This window comes from Sycon ciliatum, chromosome 6, assembly GCF_964019385.1.
Source record: "Sycon ciliatum chromosome 6, ocSycCili1.1, whole genome shotgun sequence".
Taxonomy (NCBI): domain Eukaryota; kingdom Metazoa; phylum Porifera; class Calcarea; order Leucosolenida; family Sycettidae; genus Sycon; species Sycon ciliatum.
This window is the reverse complement of record NC_088648.1, coordinates 23,846,123-23,859,502: the sequence shown is the minus strand read 5'-3', so window position 1 is coordinate 23,859,502 and position 13,380 is coordinate 23,846,123. Positions and strand designations below refer to the sequence as shown.

General features: G+C 44.4%; 1 protein-coding gene and 2 long non-coding RNA genes across 3 annotated transcripts; 1 reads left to right on the top strand and 2 right to left on the bottom strand.

The window, feature by feature from the left end:
• Positions 1-656: 656 nt before the first annotated feature.
• LOC135820142 (complement component receptor 1-like protein) lies at positions 657-13,380 on the bottom strand. The gene is made up of 7 exons (XM_065333454.1): positions 13,365-13,380; positions 13,096-13,266; positions 12,144-12,317; positions 5,638-5,811; positions 2,623-2,793; positions 2,020-2,190; positions 657-1,692 (listed from the first exon to the last, which is right to left on the bottom strand). The coding sequence occupies exons 1-7, from the start codon at positions 13,378-13,380 to the stop codon at positions 674-676; spliced, it is 1,896 nt and encodes a 631-aa protein (XP_065189526.1). The 3' UTR covers positions 657-673.
• Positions 7,615-9,078, top strand: LOC135819749 (uncharacterized). Its single transcript, XR_010553971.1, has 2 exons — positions 7,615-7,771; positions 8,494-9,078. It is a non-coding gene; the product is annotated as an uncharacterized LOC135819749 (long non-coding RNA).
• LOC135819750 (uncharacterized) lies at positions 8,309-9,783 on the bottom strand. Its single transcript, XR_010553972.1, has 2 exons — positions 9,221-9,783; positions 8,309-8,626 (listed from the first exon to the last, which is right to left on the bottom strand). It is a non-coding gene; the product is annotated as an uncharacterized LOC135819750 (long non-coding RNA).

Here is a 13,380-nt window from a genome sequence, read left to right as displayed (position 1 = left end):
AAGCTGAAGCAGAACTTGAGAAAGAAGTTTGACACTTTCAGTTCCTTAGTTCAGAATGAGGTGCTGTTTCACTCGCCAACGAAGCCGCGTTCAAACTTGATGCAAGAGATCCCTACGATACAAGTCACCTTTGCCGATACTGGCTTTCATGTGTCCTGCGTACGTGTTGGCTAGTAGCAGAGCCCCCATGGATACCGAATCCAATACTATACAGAGCTTCAAGTTGATGATAGTGGGTTTGGGAGGATCATAACTCAATATTTTGTTCCGTGAAAAAGATTCTAAAATGACGGATGGATCCATTATAGGGATACGATGGGGAATTCTCTGTGTTGCATCGCGCAAACAGATTAAACACAAACCTTTCCACATCAGCCTCTTCTACAGGTTAAAAAATAATATTGAGCAATAGCGACTCTTTAACCATTTCAAAAGTTGTTCGTAACAGTACAGATTGTGTTGAAAACATATACGTATGTGAATTGCAAAGTGCAATTTATATGCCGAAAGATTGGACTGGAGGGGGGGGGGTTGTACAAGTAAAGACATGTGAGAGAACAGAGAAATACCTCAAAATCCTAAAAAGAAACGAAACAATTTTAACCGATGAGGGTGATTTTCACACCAGGGTTCTGCACAATTCTGCATGCATGTCAGGCTACTTCGTGCAGCCTCATTGCAAGACTTTATCAAGAGTGGCGTATGCGCTAAGGTCGTCAGTTTTTGCTGACGACGCTGTGTCGTTGGAAATTCGGCGTTCTGGGAGTCTCCTGGTGGACGTCCGGTGTATTGGGGTTCCCGTGCCTTTCACAACTGTAGTATACACGTCGTCCAGAGACTGCAGGTCAGTTTCAATGTCCTTGTCCAGTTGAGAGCAACCCACATCCGTTCCCTTGGTTATTGCTGAGTAGACATCAGTCTGGGAGTGCATTGTGACAAGAGTGGCCCGCTTGTCAGTGTGAACGTCTCCAGATGTTCTTTTCACTATAGGGGAGTACCCGCTGTCCTGCTGTTGCGTGTCTGCGTAAACACCCACATCAGTCTCCCCGTCCTCGTGGGCTGAGCTCGCCTGAGAGTATAAATCAGAATGGGAGATCAGGCTCTGCTGTGTGCACAGAGCGTGAGAAGAAGGTGATCCACGGGATGCCTGTGGGGAGAGCACCATCTTCGACTGGGAATACATGCTGGGCCGAATCCTGAGGCTGCTGCGTTGAGCATCCTTGTTGCCATTCGGCACACCAGTGTACACATCTGTCATAGAGTATATGCTGTCCTGAGCGCACAGTTCCGCCTGTGAGGTCCCATTTCCCGTCTGGCCTGCAGAGAACGAATCTACCCGTGAGCATTTTTCTCTTTCGGAATGCAGGGAGCCTTTCACCTTTGCCCAGTGGTTGGCCGAACGAGCATCCTTTCCTGAATGAGAGTGAGTGGTGCGTAAGGAGTCAGGTGTTGCTCTGAAACTTGAGTTAGCCGCAGTTTTGTGTTCCTCCATCTGAAAAGGACCTGCACTTGTACGGTTGGTAAGTGTGAGCTTATCCGGAGGGCTTGGGGTACATGACCAATGTCGCCGTGTGAACTGGAGGATGAAGACGAACGCCATTGCAGCCAGTATTGGGAATGCTATTATCATGATGAGGTTCTGTGTAGACTTCGACGCCGCCGCATTATTGAATGTGCCTGTTCGTGATTTATCTAATCAGGAAATGAACATCACATCAGAAAAGCAAACAAGAACAGGTCAGGCTCCCGTTGAAGTATCAGCCAAACATGATAAAACCTTAAAATTTATGTTTCAACAATAACATGTATGCACACGTAACTCCCTTTCCAATAAAAAGATTATATAGTCTGAAGTCGTGATACCTGTCACGGCAGCATTCGTGTGGTTTCTTTGGCGGAAGTCCAGGAGTCTATCAGCACCAGAAGCCGACACGCAGCCCCCCCCCCCCCCCCCAGCCTGATCACAGCCTAAACATTGAAACCAAAGACGCAGACTGTGAAGGGGACACATAAACTTACCAACGCAGTATGGGCTGTCAGACCAGCTCCCATTGGACAGACAGACAATGATGCTACTTCCATTGACTTTGTATCCTCTATTGCATGTCACATGAGCAATACTGTACACTTCAGTTGAAGACAGTGTGAGATTACCATCCCCGACCGGAATCATGGCACATGTTGCTTTCTCTACTCACAGAAAAAAAAGAAAAATGGACACAAGGAACATGTTGCATACCTAGAGTTAATATCAACCCGTGACTATAGCGGAGCTATTCAAATAGTCTCTCCATCATCAGGCTACCCCGGACTGAGACTGTATGATACAAACTTCTAGACAGCTAAAAACAATGGTACCTTCATAATGAACAAGACACCATGTTTGCTCAATACACGACTTTGAGGAACTTAAAAAGAACAGCATTCTGACCAAGGAGGGTTGTTACACAAGCAAGATTACCATGAGAGTGACGAAACGTTCCGATAGTTATACTAAATTTTGATCGTTACAATACTAAACCTACGGTGAATTCCATTGTTTAATGCACGTAGTTACGGTAATTTGTGGTCTTTATGAAGAAATCAGCATAGCGGTGGTTACAACAGGTTCCCATTACTTACTTGTACATCGTGGAACATTAGACCAGTTGCCTGCCGGCATGCAAACCATTGCCTTGTCGCCACTCAGCTGATAACCGTCATTGCAGACGACAGATCGCACGCTGTTTACACTCACATGACCAGGGTAAGACAAGCCGTTGGTGATAGTTACGGCTGGACATGTAACCATCGCTGCAATAAACGAAAACGGCGAAATTATTATAATATTATGAGTTACACATTGAGTTTTACTACAGTCCATTCATAAAAAGATGGGCTCTGGCTCTGGCGAGCTCCCGTATTTGGCGATTTTTCGTGATTTCATCGTACACAGTGCAGTTGAAATTTGAAAAAGGGTCCAAAAAGGGTACCTGAACTGGGGTTCGAACCGCACAATGCACTGTTGCAGACGGGGTCAAACGGCCTGGATTTTTATGGTTTTTCCCAATTCAATGCTTTGGGGGCAAAACCTGGCCGAAATCCTATTCTTGTTATGGCTTGCTTTTTGGAGAAAAAAACTTCAGAAACATAATTGGAAGAGGATTCCATAGAGGATTGCAGAAAAAAATTCTAAAAAAACTCAACGTTTGACCCATTTATGGCCAAAAGCTAGAAGTTCATTTTTTTCTGAATGGACTGTAGCCGACTACGAGTGTCATATCCTAACGAGAGAGCTTGGAAGCTCAGGGCCCTACGCTATGCTTTTTTTGCCTTGATGACCTAGACAAAAAAAGCATAGGGATGTTATAAACTATTTAAAAAAATCCTTTTTTTTAAGACATAACCTGGGATTCGAACCCGCACTATCGCGCGCCCTGCATGCATCCCCCGATACACTTCGCATACATACTAATTCTTCCAAGTTGTTTCACATTGTGATCTTGCATTTGAAAGCCCTATTTGAATATGCATTGTGGCAAGCCGTCTTTGATGGCACGGTACGGTAGGGGATAGGTACGGGACAGGTACGATCGAGGGTAATACGACACCGTCTCCCGTACCGTACCGTACCATCAAACACAGCTGGCCACATACAGCTGCCCGCAATATTCAAATAGGGCTTTCAAACGCAAGATAATAACGTGAAGCAACTTGGAAGAATGGGTATGAATGCGAAGTGTATGGGGGAATGCATGTAGGGCGATAGTGCGGGTTCGAATCCCAGGATATGCCTGAAAAAAAAATAGGAGAATTGAAAAATTTATAACATCCTATGCTTTTTTTGCCGTCAGATACGGATAGCGCCAGGCGTGACACAAACAAACAAACAAACAAACACACACACAAATACCAAATTAAAGCTGTGTAGACCCTGGCTAGCGCCAGACATTACTGAAGTAACGTCTTCTGCATAGCTACGGGAATAAAACCAGGTACCCCTGCGCATTTCCAGAAAAATGTACCTGATATGGAGATCTCCTAGCTCATGCAGTACATGAACATGTTCTGATGGTTATCAGTAACTGTTGCCAATTGAAAGATTGGTCAAGCAACATCAGGACGAGATTCCTCTGTGTCTGTTTGGCATGAGATTTCCTTTAAATTCTAGTGCAGATTGTAGCATATCGCCCCAAGGCTATACAGTCGTCCCTCTCTAATCCGGCACTTGTTTATCCAGCACCCTTGCAAACCAGCACCCTTGCAAACCAGCACCCTTTCTGGCAAAACGGATTCTTTCAGTTCATTTTCTACGCTTTAATCCGCCACTTGAATTCCGCCTCCAGCAGCGATTTTCTGCAACAAATCTTTCAAACTGTACATAATTCGATTTTCTAATCCAGCAGTTGTATTTCGCATACTGTCAGGGAGCATTGTAACCTACACAACACATGTAACATACACTTGGGAATATCCTATGCCAGTGCATAGGATATTCCCGGCAAGTGTATGTTACAGACATGCATTCCACAAAGTACTTGGATTGACACAGAAAATCCCTATGTTTTGACATACAACACAAACATGTATGTTAACTTGTGGGCCGGGTTGGAGGGCAGGATTTGATAATCCAGCACCCTTGTTTATCCAGCAGAAAATGCCGTTGCAAAAGGTGCCGGACAAGTTAGAGAGGGATGACTGTACTTATGGTACAGTGCTGATTGTCACACACGGAATTGTGCTATCTGTTTGGCTTAGATGCATGTGCCTACACTGGTTTGTATCACTGTATCACATTTCATTCCATTCTAACAATTTCCGATCAGTTTAGGCGGATTTGACGTACCCACTGTATCATAAAATCCGTTACTAATCAGACAGCCTGTTGATGGTCTTCAATTCTTCGAAGTACATATATATTGCTGATTGATTCTTGACACTTCGCATATTCAACATTCTTTATCCTCGGATTAAGTATAATAGAATACTTCGTAGACGAGTTCCAGGTCATTCTTCTTTTCCATTGTGTGTTGCTCCTCGTCAGTACTCCCGTTCCATGTCGAGTGTTCCCATGCATAGGGTATCTGTTGTGTCTGTTGTGAATGGTCTGTTGGCAGTGTGCTGTAAAACGGGTAACGCTTGCGACAATAAAATGCTTGCGTTTTACAAATTGTGACTGGTTTGCGCGGTTTAATGTTTGCGATTGAATACATATGTACGACATACATGTACGACACAGTCGAGTCAGTCCTTGCACTGGACTTTACATAGCGTGAGTTTGCGGAGTTCAAAATTTGCGATTCGGGGCCTCTCGCAAAATTCGTATTTTTACGTCGCAATAGTTACCCGTTATACAGTACCGGTTCGGTGACAGTGCCGTAGTGCACCCACCGTGTGCCGGGATTTATCTTCAACATAAACATTCGTATTGAGTAAGAGAATCGGCCTTGCCGTTGAACTGAATGCAAGAGATTAGTACCCCCCCCCCTCCCACACACACCCCCTCCACCCCCCCCCCCCCCTCCACCCCACTACCCGCACCCATTCCCTTCACTGAATATGTAAAGCAGTATCATGACGTTCCATTTATTATAAGTCATGCCCTGCAAATTTTGCGGCATTAGGACAGATTTAACAGCAGTTATTGGTTGTACTCACGATAGCAAATGGGTGTTGTTGATGACCATGTTCCGTTCAGAAGACACGTCGATGTTGCATAGCCGGATAAGACAAATCTATCTTGGCATTTGTATTCTCGCACTGATTGAAAGTCATCACCTCCCGTTACCAGAAAGCCATTCGTGAAGTTTTGCAACGGCGGACAAGTAACTCCTGAGAATTGATTAAAAGGGGAAAAGAACTATCTTGATTTACTGATGATCTTTTAACTTGGGCCGTGCCAACCAAAAATGTATCTCGGGATTTTGTAAGCAAAATTATTTGAATTTATCCAACTCCTTCATGAAAAATTTGGAACTCACCTGAAATTTATATAGCATAAAGACTTGTATAAAAGCCACAGCTCATACGACATTGTTTTGGTTGGTTTTACATTATCCTAGTTGTGACAGGAGCACAAGACGGACTTTTGTGAGGATTGAAGTATTGATGTAAAATTATCACAAATGTCACTAGCATTGCAGGTATAGTTGGCATACTATAGCCCTTTCAGCCAGATTGGATTTCTAAACGTTTCTTGAGCTGCACACTTCCTTTGTTGATATCAAAATAATTCATGTTACGAGTCGAACGTGTGGCTTATACATCTTCTACATAAAACCATAGTTGTGATGTAGCCTGTCCGCTCTAGGAAGGAGCATAATGCCATGTTTTGAAGCAGTGGCTAGTATGCCAAGATCATATACGTAAAATTGTTCCAATACAAGAGTGGCATCTAATCAAGTGCGGCTTTTATCCTCGACTTTACTGTATGCCGTAAATAGGCATGAAGAGAGCATGTCTGAGAATACCAAAGTATGTGTGCAAGTGGATCTCTCCGATTTCGCTCAAATTTTGCAGGTAGGTTCCCTTTGGTGTGTGGATCGATTGTGCAAAGCCCTTGGAAAAGTTTCTGAAGGGAACCTTGAAATTTGCATACCCCTCAAAAATGGCCGAAATATCACATTATTTATGGGTCTAGAAACGAGTCGCGCCACAGAGTATACGAACAAGCTATGAACAAAAACTCCATCAAGCCAACATTCCCTCACCTTAGAAGAGTTCCTGGAGCAGTACCGCTTAGCTACGCCAGGATCCCAGAAGACGAGGTCTATCGCCCCTGACGCCACAAATTATCGTCTTGAAAATAGCCAATTTACAAGCGCTGGCAAAACAGCCAGCTACGTCCTCAATTGGCCAGAACTATACACTGGCAGATAGTAGAACACCTCTTCTAGCGCTGAGGACATGTCCCCCATATTCCTTTTGGGGTTTTCTTGAAATAAACTTTTTTGAATTTTTCCTCCCGACCATGCTGAAATACGGCCAAAGTCATACATGGGCAGGAAAGCTAGCCCCTCCGCGACGTCTCCTCAGCAATTTCTACTCCAACACTACTCCCAAGGCCGCAGAACTAAGTGTATTGTTGACTCTGACAAGGAAAAGCAGCAGTGATCACTTGTCACTCCAAACGACAAGCATCTCCGTGCGCCACCAATATTTGTTTGTGCGACTGCTGATGCAAAAGTGACTGAAAGGGAAACTGAACGCCAAAAATAAGTATGGCTTATCCGAAGGAGAATTGGGCACTGATTCCGATGAGCTATGTCTCGAGCCGATCAGAGAAGAGGAACCGTGTCAAATTTCATAAATAACACCTTCCATATTTGGAAATTGGGCTTGATGACGTGCGTACTGCTTAGCTGTCACCATGCTGTGCATGCTCAGCAGTGTAATTGAATGGAAGAAAACAATTACTTTGGTGTTTTGCAGCTCTATTTCGTTCCCTGGCGGTACCCAAATCTAGATGTAGGAGTCTGTTGAGCAGGAGAGTGACACATGTCTTCCCGAAGGCTGTCCAGCCTGCAGTGGTGATGAAGAAGACACGAATATCACCCCAAGATCGATTGTAGCGAATTGGAAAACTCATGGTGAATTTGCTTCCACTCCAAGGCAATGTCGAGGTATGAAGGGTGCTTGTACTGCCTTCCAAAGTGCAGCGGAGATGAACATGGCTTTGCATAGCTGTTGCTCTACGCCAACTTACCTACTCTTGCTGGTTCCGTAGTGGTATATTGCAAATTTCGTGGACGAACAATTCGAGTCACTAGTGGCTAGTGAGCACCACTAACAGGTGAGATTTTTCAATTTGATAAAAATTGTTTTTGTTTGAGAACTGACGGTGGCAATCATTTGACTCAGTAGGTGTCTCTGCTGCTTCTTTCCCTTCATTGGTAGGGTTGTGCTTGATAGTACAAGTGCTTGAAGTAAAATAAAATAAATAGAACATGTGGAACATAAATCTAATCAAGCATCAGTACATGTATTGCGAATTTCAACTTCAAAGCACATAAAATTACAATGATCACAAAGTTTATGGAATCAGGAGGACTCCCTGTGTTCAACGAACACAATACACACATTCTATATTGCGCGCACACATGTACACATGTGCGTGCACCCCCACCCCATCCCACAGACACACGCATGCAACGCGCACATCCATACACATGTGTGTGAACCCCCCCCCACACACACACACACACTCCTACCCATACACATATGCGTCTACCCCCAGCTCCCCCCCCCCACACACACACGTGTGCACAGACGGATACACAAACACACACACACACACACACACACACACACACACACACACACAAGTTACTTGTAAGTGTACATGGTCTTCCTGGTGCAGATGCTGGGCCAGCACAATGGAAAATACCTCCATCAAGATGCTTGATCAAGTGTTGTGATAATGGCACTGTTTGTTTGTTTTTACAAAGATGTGTGGGAAGGATTACAATGCGTTATAATTCATAATATTATTGTTCTTTGCCTTGTACTGTGCAGACCAGAATGCTTCGCCATCAACTCCTGGCTTTCCATCGGCATGGTGTTCAGCTGCAGCGGCATCTGGTCCGGGGAGTACGTTGCTGCACGTTTATGTAATTTATATTGTCGCTCGTCCAGCAACGTCAAGGCTCTGCATGTAAACACAGGAGAACACCATAATAATTATACTACTCAGGGGATAATAATTATAATTTTGGATTATCAATTTCTTGACATTTATGAGTTCCTGTCTAAACCATGTCGTGATATTGATTGCTATCTGCTCACAAAGTACCTCGTATTGTAACAATACTCTGCTTAATCACTACCCTCTGCCAATTATTAGATTCGCACAATATTCACAACATATGCAACACAATGCTGTCTATTGACACTACTTCGAACTGAAATGCTTACTACTCGTCTCCCGTTTTCAACTCCCTCTACCTTATGAATACTCTACTTTACTGGTTTCGTTTCTACCCTTTCCATTGCTGCCAGCCCCCAGTCTTTTTCAGTGGACAGCACCATATTGAAATTTTTGTGATTTGATGTACACATACTTTGAAATTGAAATTCGAATTACATGATCAGATTTTTGTTCCACATGTTCTATTTATTTCGACTTCAAGCACAACCCTATCGATGAAGGGAAAGAAGCCGCAGAGAGACACCTACTGAGTCTAATGACTGCCACCGTCTGTTCTCAAACAAGAACAATTTTTGTCAAATTGAAAAATCTCACCTGTTAGTGTTGCTCACTAGCCACTAGTGACTCAAATTGTTCGTCCACGAAATTTGCAATATACCACTACGGTACCAGCAAGAGTAGGTAAGTAAGTTGGCGTAGAACAACAGCTATGCCAAGCCATGTTCATCTCCGCTTCACTTTGGAAGGCAGTACAAGCACCCTTCATACCTCGACATTGCCTTGGAGTGGAAGCAAATTCACCATGAGTTTTTCAATTCGCTACAATCGATCTTGGGGTGTTATTCGTGTCTTCTTCATCACCACTGCAGGCTGGACAGCCTTCGGGAAGACATGTGTCACTCTCCTGCTCAACAGATTCCTACATCTAGATTTGGGTACCGTCAGGGAACGAAATAGAGCTGCAAAACACCAAAGTAATTGTTTTCTTCCATTCAATTACACTGCTGAGCATGCACAGCATGGTGACAGCTAAGCAGTACGCACGTCATCAAGCCCATTTTCCAAATATGGAAGGTGTTATTTATGAAATTTGACACGGTTCCTCTTCTCTGATCGGCTCGAGACATAGCTCATCGGAATCAGTGCCCAATTCTCCTTCGGATAAGCCATACTTATTTTTGGCGTTCAGTTTCCCTTGAAGTCCTAAGCGTAGTTTTTGAATTTTACTACAAGAGGCTTGGTGAAATCACGTGCCGTGTGACGCAAGAATGCCAAGTCGCGTTGATCACGGATCACGATGTTTCAGAGTCACCTTCGTAAAGTGCGCTTGTTACTCGCCTTGAACGCCCGTTGGTCTGGAAGTGATCACACTTGTGTTGTTACTGCGCTCAAGAACATGCTGACCGTGTTGTAGGCCTACGAACTGGGACTTTCCCTGACCATGTAGGTCGAAGACCAGTGAAATGATGATGAAATCACATTCTTTATGACGTAAGAAATCTGTCATGCAGTGCACGCGACAAGTGCGTGCAGTCAGTGCTGGTCGCGTGCCAGTCAACACAAAGCGACCGAGCTCGCGAGATAGCAGCTTTCGTCGAGCAGCGACATGAAAACAAGGGGCTTTTACCATGTTTACTGTTGGACTATGTTCGGGATTGCAGGAGGTAAGTGTGAAAGATGAATAACTCTCCATGCTGTACGAGGGGCATACCGTATTTCAACGGCTTGCTGCTATTGCAACACTCCTAGGACAGTTTGTGGGGGTTCTCAGCAGATCAAGCAGGAAATGCAGCTCATCTTACCTCTGCCATCACGGTCTGTTCCGAGTAGCGTTCCAGGCACATTCGCGATCGATGGCCGCGTATCGTGGTGCAGGAAGCGTCATCGTACGTCACAGAGCACACGATCTCACCGTGCATCTTGCAATAAAATTTAAAAATTGCGCTCTCATGCCTTCAGTCACTTTTGCATCAACAGTCGCACAAAAAATTATTGGTGGCGCAAGGAGAAGCTTGTCGTTTGGAGTGACAAGTGATCACCGCTGCTTTTACTTGTCAGAGTCAAAACTACACTTTGTTCTGCGGCCTTGGGAGTAGTGTTGGAGTAGAAATTGCTGAGGAGACGTCGCGGAGGGGCGAGCTTTCCTGCGCAGGTATGACTTTGGCCGTATTTCAGCATGGTCGAGAGGAAAAATTCAAAAAGTTTATTTCAAGAAAACCCCAAAAGGAAGATGGGGGACATGTCCTCAGCGCTAGAAGAGGTGTTCTACTATCTGCCGATGTATAGTTCTGGCCAATTGAGGACGTAGCTGGCTGTTTTGCCAGCGCTTGTAAATTGGCTATTTTCAAGACGATAATTTGTGGCGTCAGGGGGTGATGGACCTCGTCTTCTGGGATCCTGGCGTGGCTAAGCGGTACTGCTCCAGGAACTCTTCTAAGGTGAGGCAATGTTGGCTTGATGGAGTTTTGTTCGTAGCTTGTTCGGATACGCTGTGGCGTGACTCGTTTCTAGACCCATAAATAATGTGATATTTCGGCCATTTTTGAGGGGTATGCAAATTTCAAGGTTCCCTTCAGAAACTTTTTCAAGGGCTTTGCACAATCGATCCACACACCAAAGGGAACCTACCTGCAAAATTTGAGCGAAATCGGAGAGATCCACTTGCACGCATACTTTGGTATTCTCAGACATGCTCTCTTAAGTTCTCAAGTGCAGAAGAATGGCAAGCTGCTACCATTGGTCAGTTCAAGCACGAGGTTTAAGCCAGCAACCCGTCGAAGTTGGGCTGGCGTTTTTTCGTACACACACTCACAGCTCTGAATGCAACACATAACTGAGGATAGACCAGTGTACAACTGCTTTAACTTTGGCCCCCCTATTTCAAGTTCAACATAATTATTACGACTCACTGGAAATCCAATGAATGTAGTTTGTCCTCAATGTGTCGAGTAAAATAGTAGGACTGGTTGGTGTTTACCGTATTTTACCGGTTGTAAATCGACCTCGGTTATAGGTCGACCCCCGTATCCGGAGGCCTCAATTCTGCATTTTAAAGTTTTCCACCAAAAAAGCACTACTAACCACTCCCTGCTACTAACACAACAACTAATCATGTAAACATTCCTTATTGGAGGGTATAACATCCCTATCTTTGAAAAGGCCAATAAACTGGCAAAAATGTGTACACATGGTGCACTCGTGCATGCAGTGCAGGTAATTTTTTTGTAAGATACTGATAGTTCCCGGTTGTAAGTCGAATCCCGGTTGTAAGTCGACCCCCACCATTTCTCCTTCTATTTTTAGTTGTAAAAGGTCAACTTACAACCGGAAAAATACGGTATTTGAATTCGCAAACCGAATGTACTGATCATATCCAATGACAATGAAGCGAATGAGGTCCACGTGACCCAAGCAGGGGAAAACTTGCAAAGGAGACACAGATTAAAAGAAAATATGGAAAAGGAAAGCTCTCAGCAAAAGAAAAAGAAAAGAAGAAAGAAAGAAAGTGTAGACTTACGGGTGCAGGTGGGATTGATTGAAGACCAGAGGCCATTATCTGTACATGTTAAAGCGGGCAGCCCTATGAGGTTATAACCAGCTTCGCACGTAAATGAGGCTACTGAGCCGGACGTGTTTCCACTCACATAAACCATTCCATTGATCGGTTTGGCCAGCATTGTGCACGTGCGAGCTGTAATTCAATAATTGTAACAATAGAATGCAAAACTCAGAGTTGTAACAAAGCTTCGGATCTCTCCCTTGTGTAACAAAAGAGTGCAAAACAAGAATGCAGCATCTTAATGGCCACACCGCTCTACCTACATCACTCCGCATTAAACACAAGGACTAGCGGGAAGCGGCACTTGTTATGGTTCCTTTGATCCAAGGATCAGAATTATTGAGGATGTGACAACAACACGATGATATCAATCCAATGCCTCATCTACGCATGCATTCACCCAAGTACAGTAAAACTTGTCAAGGTGCCCACTCGGATAACACGACCACCTGCCCTAGAAGATCACTGCAACGAGAACCAAGGGATGCTATTTCCAGTCAATTGACCCTGGATAAGGCGACCACCTGGTGACAGAGACCATATTTTGAAGGTCCCTTGAGCGATCTTTTTAGTCAGGTTTCGCTGTACGAGCACAAGCAGCCAAGTAGGATATTTCATGGCTATTGAATGTTTTTGTACCCTTCTTCTCAACCATACTACAGGAAAGAATGTACATTATATAAGGGGCAATGGCTCTAAAGATAAGCAGTTTCTAGTTTGAGCACTCTCATAAGGTACATTCGGGCCTGGTTAAATCTGGCTTTGGAACATTTATTTTTCATTGATATCAGGTTCGGCCTCATTTTCTCTGTGCTGCGCTGATGAGTCCACAAACGACGAAACAGTTCTGTCCGCCGATTGAAGATAAGCAGTTCAAATATACGGCACTCTATAATAACGAGCAACTTACCAATGCATGTCAATTCGGTCCAATTCCCAGCAGCCGTACATGTGATATTGTCACTGCCAGTGTACCCATCATTACACTCTACAAACACGCTGTCACCGTACGCATAGGATTTTGACGAGTTATGTATGACCACTGCGTTGGCGATAGTCGGTGAGCCAGGGCAGGGTCGAGCTGTGTGAAAGGAGACAAAATGGGAAAAGTAATACTTGGCAACTGACGGTAATACTAGAGAGCTTGAAAGCTCAGTGCCCTATGCTATGCTTTCTTGCCTTGGTCATCATCCAT